Here is a 19,192-nt window from a genome sequence, read left to right as displayed (position 1 = left end):
CGCGGCGAGGCGGGCGGCGGCGCCAGGCACGAGGAGGAGCTAGCTAGCCCTCACGGACAAAAATCAGGTATCACATGCATGGCTATCTGTGCGTGGAGATACATGAGAAATGCAATACACATCTAAATAGTACTCTTCAAGTGTTTTCTTTCTTTCTTTCAAGGAATCCACACCTGCAACTCTGCAAGTGCACAACTAAAGCTTGTCCATCGTTCTGCAAACCGCTGTTACACTGCGACATAGCAAAGCCGCATGGCATTATCTGTTACACTGCGAATGCACATACGCCAACAGATGATTAACAATAAGATTAGTCTCTAAAGAAATCAACATAGCAAAGCCGCATGGCATTATCTGTTACACTGCGAATGCACATACACCAGGAAGAATGCCCCGATAAATACGCACCAAAAATAGATACAGTAGTACACCCACTTAACACCTGCAACTGCAAGTGTTATTTATTTTTCCTTTCAAGGAATCCACACCTGCAACTCTGTAAGTGCACACGGTGGATGGAAATTTACTGATGTTACCATGAAACGCGAAGAGAGGGATCGATCACTCATGGTGCACGGTGGCGTCGCTCGGGAGCCGGATGAGGAGGCGTGCGAGCTCGGCGTCGATGCGGCCGGTGAGGATGAGGACAAACATGCGGTACTCGCAAAGCAAGAACCAGACGGGGTGCCCGAACGTGGCCGGCCGGTTGCTCTCCACGAAGATGTGGCTGTACCACGCCATGCCGTACCCGAGCACTGGAGACTGTTTAAATGGTGGACAGTTGGACGGGGACAGGTTGTTGCTGCGCAGCCACGTGTCAAGCGCGGAGCGGCTGTGCGCGCTATCTCACGCGCGCCATCCCGCGCGCTGACGCGGAACGCAGAGCGCGCGCGCGTCCTAGTCGTTCCCACAAAATTTTGATTTTCCGCAAAATGACTATGAGCACATATAATATCGAGATATACACGTCAATATTTTATTTACAATTTTAAACATTTTAAACTATGTTTAAAAGTTATTTTACAAACTGGAAGCATATGATTCCGGGTGCAAAATGGGCCTCATCTTTGAGTGTTTCTATTAACTTAAATACTATTTGGCTATGATAACTACATTTACGCACTTGCATTTGGGTTAAGTCTTACGCTCTCATCGATTCGCTAGAGTATTGTTAATTCATCAGGATAGGGGGTTTTAACAGGGTACGTGACACTTAGTGGTGTTCAGTCTCTTGGCTCCCACGAGATCAGTCATTTTCATTACCCGATCGATTTTAAGGAGTGTTACGTCACTAGTAGAAAACAAGGTTTTCGTTCAGTGGCCCTGGAAGCAACAGTTCCAGTCGCATTACGAACCAAGACTAATGTGAGCATTAGTCCCGGTTCGAGCGGCGAGGACGCGCACGGGGTCACGGCCACCCTTTAGTCCTGGTTCGGACAGGATCTTTAGTCCCGGTTGGAGACACCAACCGGGACTATGCACAAGAGGTGCTCGATGAAATGCCAAAGAGCATGATGCTTGAGTTCACATGAAACAAATACGATATGAAGTGCCCGAGCCACACTTAAGCTTTGTCCTCTTTTTTTTCCTTCTCTGTCGAGGTTAACAACTTTATCCTTTCATCCGCCATTGATAAAATGCATGTGTCGATGTACATCGCTTCACTGTTCATGATGTTCTGTAATGGTTTTGATAAACTTAATTATATAATGCAGATGAACTGGGAATGGATGTACGGTGACCGATGACATAATGAGTCCATTGCGGGCTTGAAATTTTTTATCTGTATAGCTGAGCAAAACAAACGGGGTGGTTTTATGTGTTGTCCATGTGCTGACTGTCAAAATAAGAAGGATTACTCTTCCTCGATAACCCTTCACACCCACCTGATTCGGTCTGATTTCATGCCCAGCTACAATTGTTGGATCAAGCATGGACAAAGAGGGGTTATGATGGAAGATAATGAAGAAGAAGAGGATGATGACAACTATCATATGTTCCCTGAATACGGTGAGACTGTAATGGGGGCAACAGAAGATCAAGAGGCATCAGATGACCCCGCTGATGATCTTGGTCGGGCCATTGCTGATGCAAAGACAGAATGCGAAACTGAAAAGGAGAAGTTGAAGTTGAAGTTCGAGCAGATGTTAGAGGATCAGAAAAAATTGTTGTACTCAAATTGCGAAGATGGCCTGAAAAAGCTAGGTAGCACACTGGAATTGTTGCAACGGAAGGTAGATAAGGGTGTGACTGACAAGGTATTTGAAAAGTTGCTAAAAATATTGAAGAAGCAGTTTTCAAAGGGTACCAAATTGTTCGCCAGTACGTTTGGAGCAAATAAGGTTGTTTGCCCTCTAGGATTAGACGTGGAGAAGATACATGCATGCATTAATGACTGCATCCTCTACCGTGGTGAGTACGAGAATTTGGATGCATGACTGGTATGCACTGCATTGCGGTATAATATCAGACGATATGACCCTGGTGATGTTGAGGGCAAGCGCGCCAAGAAGAGGGTTCCTGCCAAAGTGATGTGGTATGCTCCTATAATACCACAGTTGAAACGTTTGTTCAGAAACAAAAATCATGTCAGGTTGTTGTGATGGCACAAAGAATACCGTAAGAAAGACGCGATGTTGAGACACCTCGTTGATGGGTCGCGGTGGAGAAAAATCGAGAGAGAGTTTCCGGACTTTTCCGATGACGCAAGGAACTTAAGGTTTGGTATGAGCAGAAGTTCATTATGATGCCAATGACCCTGGTGATGGTATGAATCCTTTTGGAGAGCAGAGCTGCATTCATATCACCTGGCATGTGACTATGTATCTATAACCTTCTTCCCTGGTCATGCATGAAGTGGAAGTTCATTATGATGCCAATGCCCATCTAAGGCCCGAAGCAACCCAGCAACGACACTGATGTGTACCTAAAGCCATTAGTTGAAGAAATTCTACAATTGTGAGCCGCAAAAAGTGTACAGGTGTGGTATGAACACAAACAGGAGGAATTTGACCTTTGAGCGTTGTTGTTCGTAACCATCAATGATTGTCCTGCTCTTAGTAATATTTCAGGATAGAAAAACAAGGGATACAATGTATGCATGCATTGTTTAGATGAGACTAAAGGTATATATTTGGATAAATGTAAGAAGGTTGTGTACCGGGGGCATCATCGATTTCTTCCAAACAAGCATGTCGTAAGAAAGAAAGGCAAGCATTTCAAAGGTGAGGCATATCACTAGAAGAAGCCTATCCACCATACTAGTGAAGATGTATTTGGTATGGTGAAGGATCTAGAAGTAATATTTGGCTTCGGTGAGGTAGCGGAGGATCTCGAGCGAAGAGATGGTTCCGATGAGGGAATGGAGGGAGAAGATGACGGCTCCTGTGTTGGAAACTTAGTTATCACAAAGTCCGGCGAGGTATATAAATTAAGCCGCTGCTGAGTAGATGCATTAACTAATTTGTATATATATATTGACACTTATTTCTTTTTTTAGCCCTCCGGAGCGAGCCAATCTTCTATAAAGACAAAACGAGGCCCGGCCAAAAAGTTGGGCGATAATGCTAGGTTCAAGATCGAAGAAGTTGGTGAATATGGCGAACAGATTGAACCCACGAAGAACGTAAAATTATTTGTAAGTCAATGCGGAGTTATTGTTAGGGGCAGCATCCTGATCACCGTTCGAGAATGGAACAAGCCAAAGGCGGATGGAGTTTCTTATGTTGATTATAGACCCAAAGATATGCTTTGGCATACGCTCATGCCAAATTTCACCCTACCGGAAGAGGTGGATCCATTAAACAGAGTTATAGAGCGAAAAGTCAGGGCGTGGGCTCTTAAGAAGATGGATGCACAATTCAACAACCACAAGAAAAGATTGCACAAGGACTATATCATGAAAGAAAAGACTCCGGAGTTTACTAGAGCGAATGAGAAGCTAAAATATCACTAGGACGAATTCGTGTTGTACAATAATTTAGATGTAGCTCTGAAAAGGTCGGCAACAAATAAGGCAAATGCTAAGAGGAAGTTATATCATCATGTTATGGGGACAGGTGGCGACCGGACTAACATGCCTAAGTGGAAGAAAGCTGAGAAGGACCTGATTGTCAAAGGGATCAATCCAGTGACATCGGGTGGACCGAACGGGCAAAGGAGTGGTTCTACGGGCATGGGGAATAGTTGAACCAAGAAACAGGGGAGTGTATTTATACAAAAGAACATCTTTCACAATCTTACGAAGCCCTTAAAACTGCACATCACGAGGTGTGGGAGGGGACGTTCCATCCCGAAAGAGAGAACGACGAGCTGACACGTACCCTTGGAAATCCTAAACACTCAGTACGAACACGAGGCACACCATGCTTCCTTCCGTGGAAGTTTGGGTTTGCCAAGGAGAGGAAGAGACTTCCCAATAGAAGCCGTGAGAGGATAAAGGCAAGGGATGCAGACCGGATGCAGCGGATAGAAGAAACATTGAGGTCGCAGCAGGAGCAATTAAATGCAGTACTTAGACAGCAAGGTACCGGCCCATCTCAACGGCAGCATGAAGATCATGCATTTGATGCTACCAGCCCACAATCTCAGTGGAAAACCAGCGTGGCTTCCACAGAGCTCCCTACTGATGATGATTTGGTGATGTTGGCTCCTCGCTACCCCGTGGATGATATCACGGAGAGCGTAAATTGTGAGCTACATGTGAAAGTTGTGAAGATATCCATGAAGGTGGCGGTTGGCTTTGTCTTACCTTCTGGACCTAGACCAACTTACCATTGCTCTCCGGTTCCAGATGGCTATGCTGTTGTTGGGGCGGATGAAGTCATGATGGGATTTAAGCAGCTAAAGCTTGACTCGCCTGTAGGTGGAGGGGATCTGAATAAACTAGGAGAAGCCATTAGAGGCACCGTTCTATGGCGAAAGGAAAACATCGTGCTTCCAAATTGGAAGCCAATGCCACCTCCAGCTCAATCTCTGCCGTCTCCACCGCCTGAGCAGACTCGACAAAAGCGGAAGAGCACCATCGCTTCGGCAGCTAGTAGTACAGCTGCGAAGAAGGCTCCTCCCGAGTTACCATACGAGATGACTGATGAGGAAAACGCCACTATCGTGGTTGCCGATGTGAAGCAGCAGCTTGCAATGAAACAGACCCCGCCAAAGCAGTACATAGCACGGAGAACTGTGAAGCACTATGTCGGGAGCGACCATCGCCAGTTGAAGCTCTATCAGACTATGACCGCTCTATTGTATAGTCTGTTAAAGCAAGCGGGAAAACAATTGCACATCTGGGGGAACAGAAAAACCTGGGGTTCCCCCCCCCCCCCCCCCCAACGTGTAGTCCTATGATGATCCGGACACGACAAAACTAGTCGGATGAATGTCCATATATCTTGGTACGACTGTTAAATACCAAGACTACTATCCCACGGCTGAATTATCATCCAAATACTCATATGGTAAGCCTCTCCTCAGAGCTAACCAGTTCACGCATCTAGGAACACAAATGCGAAGATTGCATGACTGGTACATGAAAGCCTACGCGAAAGCGGACATCATGCTCATCGCGGCAGTTCAAGATGAACATTACTTCCATGGAGACGACGAGATACATATTGGTTTTTAAGAATTATTTTGGTTAATCAAGACGCCATGGACAAATCTCTCATCGGTTGCTATTGTATGTAAGTGATTTATTTCTGTAATTAAGTCTCTAGCTCAGCTCGTTTATTGCATGAATAAACATCCTCAAAATATTTTTTTGTACGCTATTATGCAGAAGGAAGATGCTCGAATGTAAAGGAGGACAAATATATGACCTTGGGTTCATTGACCCCAATACCGTTCATAAATTTACGGTAGAAAAACACGCCAAGGACACAGATGAGTACTTGCTAACGTTTCTAATGAAACAAGAAACCAAAATGGAAATACTATTTTCTTACAACTTCAAGTGAGTTTTAGTGTCTTGTACACATTCGATTTCGCTTACTCGATGTTAAGTGTAATCCTCTGAGTTATAAGTGTGCAGGTTCCACTTTATTCTATTAGTCATTCAGATTGATAAAGGAGTAGTACTTGGCATGGACTCGAAACGTGAAGACCATGAGACGTGGGCGGATCTTAGCACAATTCTCCATAGGTTATTTCAATCATTATCGCCCTATATCAGCATCTTCCGTTCATTTCTTGATATCAAGTAATTAATAACTCCTTTAATCATTTTTTCTTTGCCGAGCAGGGTTTGGAAACGGTTCATCAATCTTGCTAGGGGCGAATGGAAACATGAGCTTACATTTCGAGATTACGATGTAAGTAGTACTATAGCTAGGTCTGCGCATCTCTTTTATTCTTGTTTCAATACCATTATCATGCTTCATTATTATTTTGATTGAACTCTATTCTCGTAAAGTGTTTGACGCCGGAATACTGGAATATTTATGTGGATACTACATTTGCGAGTATATTCCCCAGATGACCTGTCGTCGAGGGGGGGGGGGAAGAATTTTACAAAGCCTTCATGTACGGAAACAATATTCACAATCTTATTTTGTTGCCATCAATTGTGTTGAGTTTCATTCATATATTGATCCCCTTCTTTACATTAGATCGGACGTCTGCGGGACAGTCTCCTAACAAAGGATCGCGTATGAGCAATTTAGGAGGAATTGGCGGGATTCTTACTTAGGGAGGTCATAACTGCAAATGGAGAACCATCGGGACTTTGTATTTAGACTATAGGGATCGTAAGAGGACTTATATTATAGGCAAGGAAAAAATAGCGCGCTATAACAAAATAGTGTCGGCCAAAAAATACGCTATTAGCATGTTATAGCGCGCTATAGCACGCTATAGCGTCGGAATGATGTAGCGTGGGCTGTCTAGAAACGCTATAGCGTGCTATTAGCGCCGAAATAGCGTGCTATTTTTTTCCATGATTATAGGGATTTCTATTTTCGTGCCCTCGGGTCCTTAGTTGTACTCAGTTTTCCCCAGCTCCTTAGTTTTTCCTCATTTTTCCCCAATCCCTTGTCTGAAACCCGCAGAAGGAGCTCAGACGGAGGATTCCCGTTTAGTTGACGTTGGTTGGTGCTGGCAAGTGGGGCCGCAGTTGGTGCCCCGCAGTGGACACGTCTCCACTTATCTAGATCATCGTGGGACACACAACTTGTCCACGTTAGCACGCCGAACCAACAGCTTACCCAGGTGACCGTTGCAAAATGGGAGCCCGAGCCATCCCCGTGCCCGTGCCATTGCTTCCCCTTTCTTTCCCCGCTCCCCATTGTTCTTCTTCTCTGCCAGCGGCAGCCCTTCTCCGGCAGGCGGGTGATGTCTAGTTTCTCTTCGACCTCCCGTTCTTCATGGCCGCAGTATGGACCCGTGCCTTTGACAAGATGCCTCGACCGCCCACGCCAAGGAGCCTCTGAAGCGGTCGATCTGTAAGACGAACGACAACGGCAACCGTGGACGTGAGTTCGTTGCATGCGAGAGCTTGCCATATAGAGAGGGGGATAAGGTTAGATCTCGCTCCAATTTCTCTGTTTTCTCTCGATTTTCTTGTTATTCCCTCGAATTTGGGATTTAGGGTTCACGTTGTTGTTTTCAGATCTTGAAGAAATGCAGGCATTTCGAGTGGATCGATGTGTACGTTCAGAGGTTTCAATTGCAGGAACCAATTGGCGCTATTGGGGAGCGCAATTTGGGAGGGGGGACTTGCTGTAGAGAATGCGGCGGAGAGAGGAGCCGTTCCGATTATGTCTAATGCTCCCAATGCAGGACTGGTGGAAGTGAAGGGAGAACTGAAGAAAATGAACAAGCAGTTAAGGCAGCTGATCGAGTTGAAGAAGCAAGCTAATCTGATGGCTGGTTGTTTTTTTTGTTGTATAATTGCGATCGGATTCTTATCATTGCTCACCAGGCGCTAGAAGTTGTTACAAGGGATACCTTATTACAAATCCATTATTCAGTTACATGTACATGTAGTTGTTTTCAAAGTTAGTGTGTGCATTCACCGAAATTACCAACTATATTCCCTAAAAGAAAAGGAATGCTAAAGAAAGTTGATAATTGTTAGAGGGGTGATAAATAATGCATTCACCGAAATCAATCCGCAAATATGTATGCCTCATGTTTATACCAAAATTATACCACTTTTGGGCCGTTTCAAAATACCAATACTATATCCCAAACTATATTCCCTAAAAGAAAAGGAAAGCTAAAGATAGTTGAAAATTGTTAGAGGGGTGACAAATAATCCATTCACCGAAATCCGCAAATATGTATGCCTCATGTTTATACCAAAATTAGACCACTTTTGGGCCGTTTCAAAATACCAATACTATATCCCAAACTATATTCCCTAAAGGAAAAGGAAAGCTAAATATAGTTGATAATTGTTAGAGGGGTGACAAATAATGCATTCACCGAAATCCGCAAATATGTATGCCTCATGTTTATACCAAAATTATACCACTTTTGGGCCGTTTCAAAATACCAATACTATATCCCAAACTATATTCCCTAAAAGAAAAGGAAAGCTAAAGATAGTTGATAATTGTTAGAGGGGTGACAAATAATGCATTCACCGAAATCCGCAAATATGTATGCCTCATGTTTATACCAATACTATATCCTAAACTATATTAAGTGGCAAACTCGTTATTGCACATAAATAGAGGGGTGGGCACTCTCCACCGACAGAGAGAGAGAGGGGTGGCCACGAAGAGAGAGAGAGAGAGAGAGAGAGAGGTTGCCACGAAGAGACGGAGAGGTGTATACTGCCCGTTAGATCAGTGGATCAACGGTTCGTGGAGTTGATCCGTGTGACAACGGCTCAACCAATCAGGATAAGTTTGGGCTTCGAGAGCATTTGTGACAAGTACTTGAGGGCAAAACTGAGTAGTACTAAGAATCCAAGGGCACATAAATAGTAAATAGACTAAGAGATTCAAACAAAAGAATTACAAAATGAAAAATGCGTGTTTTATACAATATAATTCATATTGGGCTACATCAAATTATTTGCCATTCAAATATAAATGAGTGTGACAATTATGGCATCATTTAGACAAACTATGTTTTTGGGAAAGATGTTTTGCAAAGGGGTTTCAGTGGAAAACCATGCATCTTCATAGCTACACTAGTGATTCTGAGAAGTGGCAATTTGTGGTAAAACTTGATTTATATATGTTTGTTAAGGTTTTCTAGGTGGCGGGTTGCGTAGGAAGACTCCATGAGTAGGTGCCACTATGTTTTGTAATTTTTTGCGCATGAAATGACTCAATTAGCTATTTTTTAATTTTTTGCGCATGAAATGACTCAATTAGCTATGTTAATCTCATTTGTTGACTCTCTGTTGACCAGCTACTCGAGGGTAAAACTGAGTATATTGCACTTGCCGGTCTAAGTCCTCGAGGGGAAAACTGAGTACATATAAAAATTTTGTATAAGGCCCGAGGTTATAACTGAGTACACCAAACGTCCCAGGGTTAGACTCGTGTCGCGGTCGCGGTGCACGCTGCAGCCGTGCATAGCGGACGCGTGTTGTGGTACACGCCACCTTCGTCTTTATAGAGCCCCTCTTTCTCTCCCTCGACGCACGTTCTCACTGCAACCGCCTCTCCTGTCCCATCATCTTCTCCACAACCGAAGAAAAAACCCCGAAGAAAACCGCCGGCGATGGAGAAGAATGAGATGCCCATTGTCGGCGCATCAGCCGCCGGTGAATCGGCCGCCGCCCCGTCCAGGCCCCTGTCGCTGCTTCCAACGTAGCAGACGGCGCATCAGCCGCCGGCGCATCGGCCGCCGCCACCGTTCAGGCCCCCGTCGCTTGGACCCGTACGAACCAGTGCCGTACGTCGCGCCGGAGAACCCCTACGACACCAGCATCGTCGACGACGAGCCGGAGGTAACCCTTTGTTCCCTTGTTCTTATCCCATTCCAATCCTTTTGTGTTAGATCTAGCGTTATTAGGGTTCGTCTGTTCCTAGTTCAATCCATTTATGTCAGATCTTGCATTATTAGGATTCGTCTGTTCCTAGTTCAATCCTTTTGTGTTAGATCTTGCGTTATTAGTGTTCGTCTGTTCCTAGTTCAATCCTTTTGTGTTAGATCTTGCGTTATTAGTTTTTGTGATTTGCTTTTGTTTAAGATTTGTACCGATGATGATGAATATTTGGGCACAAATTGATTCAGGGTTTGGTCAGTAAACAATTGGTGTGTACAAATTTGTTGTGCATGATCTTTGGTTTGCTAACTCAAATCCTGGATATAAGTGTGTCCAATGTAACTAAGACTACCTCTTTTTTTCGAGCCCATATTATCATGCATGATCTTGTGTTCACTCTCTGTTCCATCATCGTTGCAATTGACTCTGTGTTTTTTCCACGAACTTTGGTGCTACGTGACAGGTGCAGAGCAGCGGCGTCGACAGCGACGACGAGTCCTTCCACACCAAGACTCGTCACGTCCTAAGGAGGCTGCAGTCCGGCCATTACGATGGCCCCTTTGCTCGAGGCATTTACAAGTGGCCCTTCTGCAACAGGAAGCTCCGCGCCACCGACTTCAACTCGTTGGTGAACCATGCTGAATCCATTGGCAGATGCGGCGCTAGAGTTGGAACGACTGTGAACGTACATGCGTTGGTGGCCAAACACAAAGCACTTGGGATTCACCTGCGCAACCTCCAAGCGAGTCACAGGCGCTACCTGGAGGCGTTGAACGTGCGTACTGCACTCTATGTATGTGAATGTTCTATCTGTAGAGCAGCTTAAATTCATGTAAAATGTAGCTTATGTTGTATCTATCGGTACTACTATTGGATATGTCGTGAATATATCTATGCTATGTTGCCTGATGTATGCAGCTTATCCTATATTTTCTCTCTAGATTTGTGCCCTAGATTTCCTACCTGATTGGGTAAAAATGAAGGCATAAAGAAATGAATGGCGTTAAAAAACAGAAGGAGAAGCTGCTCTAGATTTGCTACCAATTTGGGCTATCAAATATGAATGAGATCGAGCGAGAGAGAGGAAAAAGGTACATTGAAAACTGCTAATCTGGGCGAAAGAGACAGAAACCACTCGTACCCCCGTCCCGGACCCACACGGCTCCACACGCTACGGCCACACAAACACGGTTTCGTCATGTCCCACGCGGTCCCTTCCTACCAGCCCCACTCGACGCGGTCCCACACGACGCGACCCCACAAACGACACGACCCCACTCGTTAGCACGGAACGGTCAACTTAACGGATTCCTTCCGTCCGAGCTCCTTCTGCGGGTTTCAGACAAGGGCTTGGGGAAAAATGAGTTAAAACTAAGGAGCTGGAGAAAACTGAGTACAACTAAGGACCTGAGGGCACGAAAATAGAAATCCCTATATTATATATGCATTATTGTATTCATGACAATTTTTATATTTATGACGGTGGTGTGTAATGCTTCCTTGATTGTTGTATGAAGTAAAACCCCTTTAGTGATCCTAGATGTAATTTAAGTATTATTTCATTATGATTTTGTTTATTTGTGCTTCACGATGTAGCCGTACTACCATATACATATAGATATGTACAATATGTGTGGTGTTTGCCCTAAGGTTCAGAGGGGAGCAAGTCAATACCTTATCGAGTTTAGATAAGGAAGCACCAAGATTCGCAAACAGGGCGAAGTTCTACACAACTGACATAAGCCCATAACCATCTAGAGTGGATCTTCTAGTTTCATCCACAATAGTCGTCAGGTTCTTCCCAAACTCGCATGGATCCTACATTTTGATCATTATTGTACTATGTCCCGAGTTATAATATAATCCAACATGGATTAGAAATATCTTCCCGCTTGAGGGGCCTGGACCTGGGGAAATCATGATTGCGCGGTGGGTGGGGTACGCAGGTGAGGGGGTCTGCGATGTTGTGATGTGTGTGCATGCGTCTGCATTGTGTATTTCCGATGGTGGACTTCACTTGCTGATAAGGGGGATCCCAGCAGATCCTCCTAGGTGTTGCCCGATCTTTCACAGCGAGAACCCGAGATAGTAGATCCTCCCAACAACACGATGAGCACAGCCTGGAGAAGAGGGACGAATCGATCTAGCAAGCAACGGACCGATGAACGATACGCCTCAAACCTGAGCTAGACAATCCTTGATGAACACAAGAACCTTCGCAGCGGATATATTTCGAACTAGATAAACGGCAGCGCCGTACCCCCGGATGGATGATACACGTGAACACAGGCAATGGTTTTTAACCTAAAACTGATCTAACCCTAAACCCTAGCCTTGCCCATCCTTATATGAGGAGGTGGCCGGCCAAGCCCCTAGTGGGCCTCCCTAGTTCGACTCAGATAGGCCCAAGTCGAAACACACAACTTATTAAAAACCCTAATTGGCCCACATATTACCATAGACATAAAATAAGATAACTAAGCTGGTGGAGTCCTGAAATTAGGCTCCACATAGACCTTCATGCCCGTATCATCCTCCCCCCTTCAAGAAGCGTTGTCACCAACGCGTGAGGGTCTTCTGAAAAAGGTGACGTGATATGAACATCACACGCCCGCGCCATCCTCAAGTCTTGCTTGCCTTCCACACCACATACTCCCTCGCGGCTTGCTTGACTTGATACAACACTTGGCACCTCCTTTCTTCTCCACATGAGCTTGGACTCCAGCACCAATACCTTCTTCTTGCGAGGTTTTGATGGACCCCTGTTTCGCTGAACATGACCCTGCACAAGATGTGTAAGGCCTGGGCCACATAAATGTCTCACACATCCATCCTTGCCTCGATGCATCCGCGGTGTCGCGGAAAACTGGACTGCAGTACTCCTAGCATGGTAGTGCCGCTGCCCACTGTCTCCACTGACGCACTCGCCTCCCACACCTCCCACGCGCATATGCGCCATATGTACTGAAACACCATCAGCACAAATATCGTCAGTCTGTATACTGGCATCAACACAAACTGGAACTGTAGCACATGCTGCCACATCTTCATCAACAATAGGAGTAGCTTCATCCGACTTGTCACCAACAAGAACTGGCTTGTCATCTACAGGCATGGCTGAAACATCACCAACATTGATGCTCGGAACATCATGCTCCTCATGCTGCACTTTAGGCTTGTGCAACTTCTTCTTACGCACCACTAACTCCACATCGGACTTGATATGATCATCACCCATAGGCTTCAATGTCCGCTGTTTGCCACCATGCATAAAAGAATATGTATTTTCTCTCCCAGCATGTGTCACATTACGATCATACTGCCATGGTCGCCCCAGTAGCAATCCACACACCTCCAATGGCAACACATCGCACTCTATCTCATCAACATAATCATCAACTATAAATGGCACACGCACCTTGTGAGTAATCTTGAGCATACCACAGCTATTCAACCACTCAAGACGTTTAGGTTCAGGAAGACGCCATGTATACAACCCCAATGCTGCCACCATCGCCTTGCTAATGCCATTAGTATAGCTACCACCATCAATCATCAACTTGCAAGCCTTGCCCTTTATAATGCACTGAGTATGAAACAAACTCCATCGCTGAACCATGTCAACTGTCTTGCAAGCATCATCTTGTACCCTCTTGAGTTGCATATTCAGCCCGCTCAATGGTACATCCTCCTCCATAGTCACAGTAGTGCCCATGGTACCAGAGCCAGGTTCCTTCTTCTCTGAAGATATCACCTCGCCCTTGGTGACTGTTGGTAGTGGACCAACCTCCTGAATAGGAACTATGCACTTTCCCACTTCCTCTATTGCATGCACAACTCCGGACGGCTGCTCACTTTCCTCCATACATGGTAACACGAAACCCTCATGAAGAAAAGTCTTGAAGTCCTCCCAAGTACAAGCAAATTCTCCTCTGTCAACCGCATCACACCAATAATTGTGTAACTCCTCGTCCACACGCTGGTGAGCAAGAACATATGCATCATAACCACTGAACTTTCCTTTGTATCGGCGACATCGATTCAAACCCAATTCCATGTTCTTCTCCCAATCCTCATACTCCTCAACTGTCGCCAAATGATATAGATACCAATCAAGCTGGGATGCATGACATTGTATTCCCAGCCTAATGTCAAGATAATCATTGAAAAAACACTTGACTTCTTGCCACGCGAGCACCGTACGCCAAACACATCGTCTGAAAACGAATCTGTGGTCAAAACAGCAGTAGCAGACAAGACCGCCGAAGGAATCACAGCAGCAGCGTGGCCGGTCAACGAGCCGGTTTGGCCGGACTAAGCACCGGCCTGGCCGGTTTGCGGCCCAGTCGAGCCGGCCTGGGGCCCGGTCATGCCGGCCTTTCTGGCCTGAGGCCCGGTCTGACTGGTCTGGACGCCGGCTGGGAGGGCGGATGCCCCTGGACTTGGCCCGGTGTGCACCGGCCTGGGGTCCGGTTTTGACCGGTTTGGCCGGCCTGGGGCCCGGTCTGGCCGGAGCTGGCACCAGCCCGGCCGGTCCTGGAGTCGGTCGGCCGGCCCTGGAGCCGGATCGGGTCGCGAATTTGCTTCTTCCTCGCGACGCCAAACCCCAAATTCCGCGATTTTGGCACCTGGAACTGCCATAGATGATAGGAAACCACGACAGCACCAATCTTCCTCCAACCAACCTCCTTCAACCTAGAGCCAAACTCCTCCGATGCAAACCGATCCGATGAGAACGATCAACAAAACCTCTTCGTGAGCAACCCAGAAATCTGATACCACATGATAAGGGGGATCCCAGCAGATCCTCCTAGGTGTTGCCCGATCTTTCACAGCGAGAACCCGGGATAGTAGATCCTCCCAACAACGCGATGAACGCAGCCTGGAGAAGAGGGACGAATCCAGCAAGCAACGGATCGATGAACGATACGCCTCAAACCTGAGCTAGACAATCCTTGATGAACACAAGAACCTTCGCAACGGATATATTTCGAACTAGATAAACGGTAGCGCCGTTCTCCCTGAGGGATGATACACGTGAACACACGCAATGATTTTTAACCTAAAACTGATCTAACCCTAAACCCTAGCCGTGCCCACCCTTATATGAGGAGGTGGCCGGCCAAGCCCCTAGTGGGCCTCCTTAGTTCGACTCAGACGGACCCAAGTCGAAACACACAACTTATTAAAAACCCTAATTGGCCCACATATGACCATAAACATAAAATAAAATAATTAAGCTGATGGAGTCCTAAAATTGGGCTCCACATAGGCTGTCATGCCCGTATCATTTTTTCTGCGACTTTGAGTGTTTCATGAATGTAAAACTGATATATAATATAAAGGCCGTGTAAATCGGTTGGGTGCAGAGGCTGGGGCGGATGCTCTCATTTCAAAAAAGCACTTTTACAACTAAAAGTAAAAGAGAAACGAGATATATAGGAAACATGAACCGAGTTGGAGCACCAGCAGGAAATCCACTGTGACGTCTGGACGTCAAGAAACGAGAAGATATCTAGTGCTACCACCCCTTTAGGTGCTACCGTGCTACCGTACAAAAAACCGTATTTTATACGTGTCAAAAAATTATACGAAAAAATGTGAGTACTCATGAAGCATGTCCCTACAACATCCCAAAATTTCATATCCAAAATCGACATGGACACTGAGAAACAAAAAAGAGAAAATCAGCATGAATAGTGCTACCTAGTGTCAAAAAAAGACAAATCAGAAAATGGCACTATTCATGCTGATTTTCTCTTTTTTATTTCTCAGTGTCCATGTCGTTTTTGGATATGAAATTTTGGGATGTTGTAGGAACATGCTTCATGAGCACTCACAATTTTTCGTATAATTTTTTGACACGTATAAAATATGTTTTTTTATACGGTAGCACGGTAGCACCTAAAGGAGTGGTAGCACTAGATATGTTCTCGTCAAGAAACCACTATGGGGCCAAAACCTGATGCGACCAGATCATAACCGAGCACAAAGAGTCTCAACAAAACATCAAGCACGAAAAGAAACACTAGTTACAAAGACATCATCTCGGAACCCATCCAGGTCGAAACTATCACCATCGACAAGCATCACAAACCAGGGATCAACAAAGCAACTTATGTCTTCATCGTTCACCACAATCAGCTCCTAGTAATCATCAAGCTGACACGACTTCGCCTCGCGCCAGTCCCACGCCCTTGACGTGGAAACAGGACACGCCTGCATCTACTTGTTTGCTTCTTCCATCATCAAAATCTTGTCACCCTCCTTCTGAAGCCCTGCCCAGTAATTTAAAAAGCGTCCTATACCTACGCGTGATTTATTTGATGAAGGATGCTCAGGTCACCATTACTAGACACAATTTCCCCAGGTTCAAATCCCTCCAAAGGGGTAAGAGTCCTACTCCATGTTACATTAAACTACTTCCGTTTTGTTCAATAAGGCGTACACGTATTTTAAGACAAACTTTAACCAAAAAATGAAGCAACAAAATCTTAATCATATTATATGTAATTAGTATGGTTGGATTTGTATTGAAAAATACTTTGTAATGATGCTAATTTTATACCAACAATTTTTACATATTTGAAGTATTTTTTGGTCAAAGAAAGAACATGAGAAATGAGGACGTTGTTGATACTCGTTTTGGACCGATCGCCTAATCAAGAACATAATTCGGTGTTCGACGTGATAAATATATTACTCATTTAGGAGACACCATGTACACCATTCCAAGTTGTGCCATGATCCGGCTTGATAGCCGATTATGCTAGCAGTCAGAGGTGATCTCGAGAATCGATATATGAAGGCTTCCACTAGAGCTCATTTAACATGACCTCAAATGAAGAAGTGATATAAATGAAAGTTGTGCGTCTCGTCGAAACAAGCAACTTTGGTTTTTGAGTCATCGCGATCCGAGTTAGTATACGATTTGTAGAGCTAAAATAATGCTGGAACTCAAATTACCGGAGGTGGGGCGCCCGACCATAGAGGCCTCTAAGGTAGGGCGCGAGCGGAGTTGGAGCGCGGCGAAAACCGGGATTGATCGTTTTTCTTGCTACCTCGATTGAGCGATCAAGATGAACTCGGATGGAAAAGTGGTCAACATGAAAGTTCTTCGTTTTTCCGAGACGAACAACTTTGTTGTTTACAATATTTTGATTTGAGGTAATTTACTGCCTCAAAGTTGCCACGCAAGGTACTGCCAGTTTTAAACCGAACAGTTTTGGAAAGTTCGGTCCAAACCATCCGAATTGGACTCAAACTAGGGTTTTGGACGTGAATCCAACCCTCCATCTTGCACGGGAAGTCCAGCCGCCCTTTATATACATGAGGGGTGACGGCCGATTGAAACCAACACCAATCGAACAAACACATCTACTACTTTTTCGTGTTCATCTACTTTTATCTCCCTCCCTTGTATCTTTCTTCTCGTTCTTCGTTGTTCTTCAGGATTGGAGGCTGCGAATCCACGAGGTCCTAGGGGCGGTCAGGCCGACCTAGGGCAGCCCATAGCCGCCGCAAGCCCTGACGGGGTCCCTCCCGGGCGAGCGGGGTTTCGGGTCTCAAAAGTGCTCGCCGGACTGTCTTGCGTATCGCGCTTCCGGCGAGCCTCCCTCGGCGCGTGCTGCCGCGCATCGCGCTCGGCGTCGAGGGTACACGGCGACGTGTTCGTGTGCGAACACACTTTTTGGCGACTCCGCTGGGGAAGAAGCTTCGAACGGTCTCCAGCCCGTTCTTGCTACGAAGATATCATCATCAAGAGGCTGCAATCTACAACGGTATCATGAATCTCCAATCTCCTTATGTAGATGCAAACAACTCTCAAATTGATGTTGCTAGATCCTTGGTACATATAATGTATCGGCTAACCCTAGATCTTACTATGTGCAAAAGTCGATGCAAAATAATCTCCATACTTTTAGCAACTTGCAACAGTTATCGACTTCTCATGCATCGGCAACCCCAGAAGTTCATATGCCGATGAACAACTGTTATCACCAGATTTTGGCCAAATCAGGAGGTGGGCCGTAAGTGAAGATGGGCTTGAAGGACATACACGTGGAGCGTCTTTGAAGCGGCCTTGCGCAAGGAGTTTGGGCTTAATTGCCCGTGTATCTGTAAATATATTAGATCGCATCGTAGTTTAGATTAAAAGATAGAGTTTAACCCGTGCACGGTTAGGTGCACGTCCAGATTAGAAAGTCCCTTGGACTATAAATATGTATCTAGGGTTATCAGAAAAGGAGGACAATCACGTTCACAACAAACAAATCAGGCGCATCGCCACCCCTTCTTTCGAGGGTTTCTCCCGGGTAAGCATCATGCTGCCTAGATCGCATCTTGCGATCTAGGCAGCACACGTTTATTCGTTTACCTTGTGCTGCTCGTACTGAAGCGTTGTTGATGGCGAGTAGCACTACTTATCATAGATGTTTTGGGGCTTGCATAGATGCTTTTCTTACGCATATCTGCTTAGCTGTGCCGTTCCTTGATATCTAGCTGCCCTTACACCTATCCAGGTGTAAGGGCAGCGTCTTGCTTGTTCGTTATTTAGTAGATCTGATCCGTTATAGCTGCTCCTTGATTCTTCAAGGATTGGTTTAATATCTGTATGGTTAGGCCTTACAAACGGGAACGATCCGGTAGTGCGCTAGGTATGGTTTGCTAGCTCTAAGAGGGATGTTCCGGGAATTAACTTAACGTTGGTTTTTAGGCCTCTTTTAGGGTTAGCTTTCCATTATCTTGCGTGTTTATTAGGCTCAACTACGCGTAGGATGTTCCGATCATACGGTGAAAACCCTAAGCTGTCGTAGATTGGTTTAGCTTTATACTGATCAAGCAGGGGCCCCATGCCGTTGTCAACCCGACATAAACCATGGGGCGATCGGCTCTTTGAGCCGATCCACAGGGCAACCTGAGAGCCGATCGGGCTCGTATTTAATGTTTACGTGTCTGCCATGCAGGGAACTAATCGAAGCAATCCACACCTTCCTGGCCAGGTATAGGTCAGGTGGCACGCCCTTGCAGCCGCCAGGTCGTGTGCCGGAGCATTTGCGGGACGACGTCGAGGGACCAGGGCCCGCTGCCGCCTTGGAAGCCTCCCGGCTCTTCGTGTTGCTTAACCACTGCTCGCCGGTGGGTTTTGGCAGGCAACACATTCTGGCACGCCCGGTGGGACATCGGGACAATCTTCCGCAGCAACCATGTCGTCATCTGCGCCTCAGATTGCGGGAGAACCAGTCAAGT

At 45.8% G+C, this 19,192-nt stretch overlaps 1 protein-coding gene across 1 annotated transcript in view; it reads right to left on the bottom strand.

Moving 5' to 3' along the window:
* Positions 1 to 561: 561 nt before the first annotated feature.
* Positions 562 to 19,192, bottom strand: part of LOC124695248 — a 64,714-nt gene continuing 46,083 nt past the window's right edge. Inside the window, exon 4 of the mRNA XM_047228118.1 lies at positions 562 to 762. Within this exon, the coding sequence (XP_047084074.1) occupies positions 562 to 762 (201 nt within the window). The remainder of the gene's footprint in view (positions 763 to 19,192) is intronic.

This window comes from Lolium rigidum, chromosome 3, assembly GCF_022539505.1.
Source record: "Lolium rigidum isolate FL_2022 chromosome 3, APGP_CSIRO_Lrig_0.1, whole genome shotgun sequence".
Classification (NCBI taxonomy): domain Eukaryota; kingdom Viridiplantae; phylum Streptophyta; class Magnoliopsida; order Poales; family Poaceae; genus Lolium; species Lolium rigidum.
This window is presented reverse-complemented; position numbering and strand designations above follow the sequence as displayed.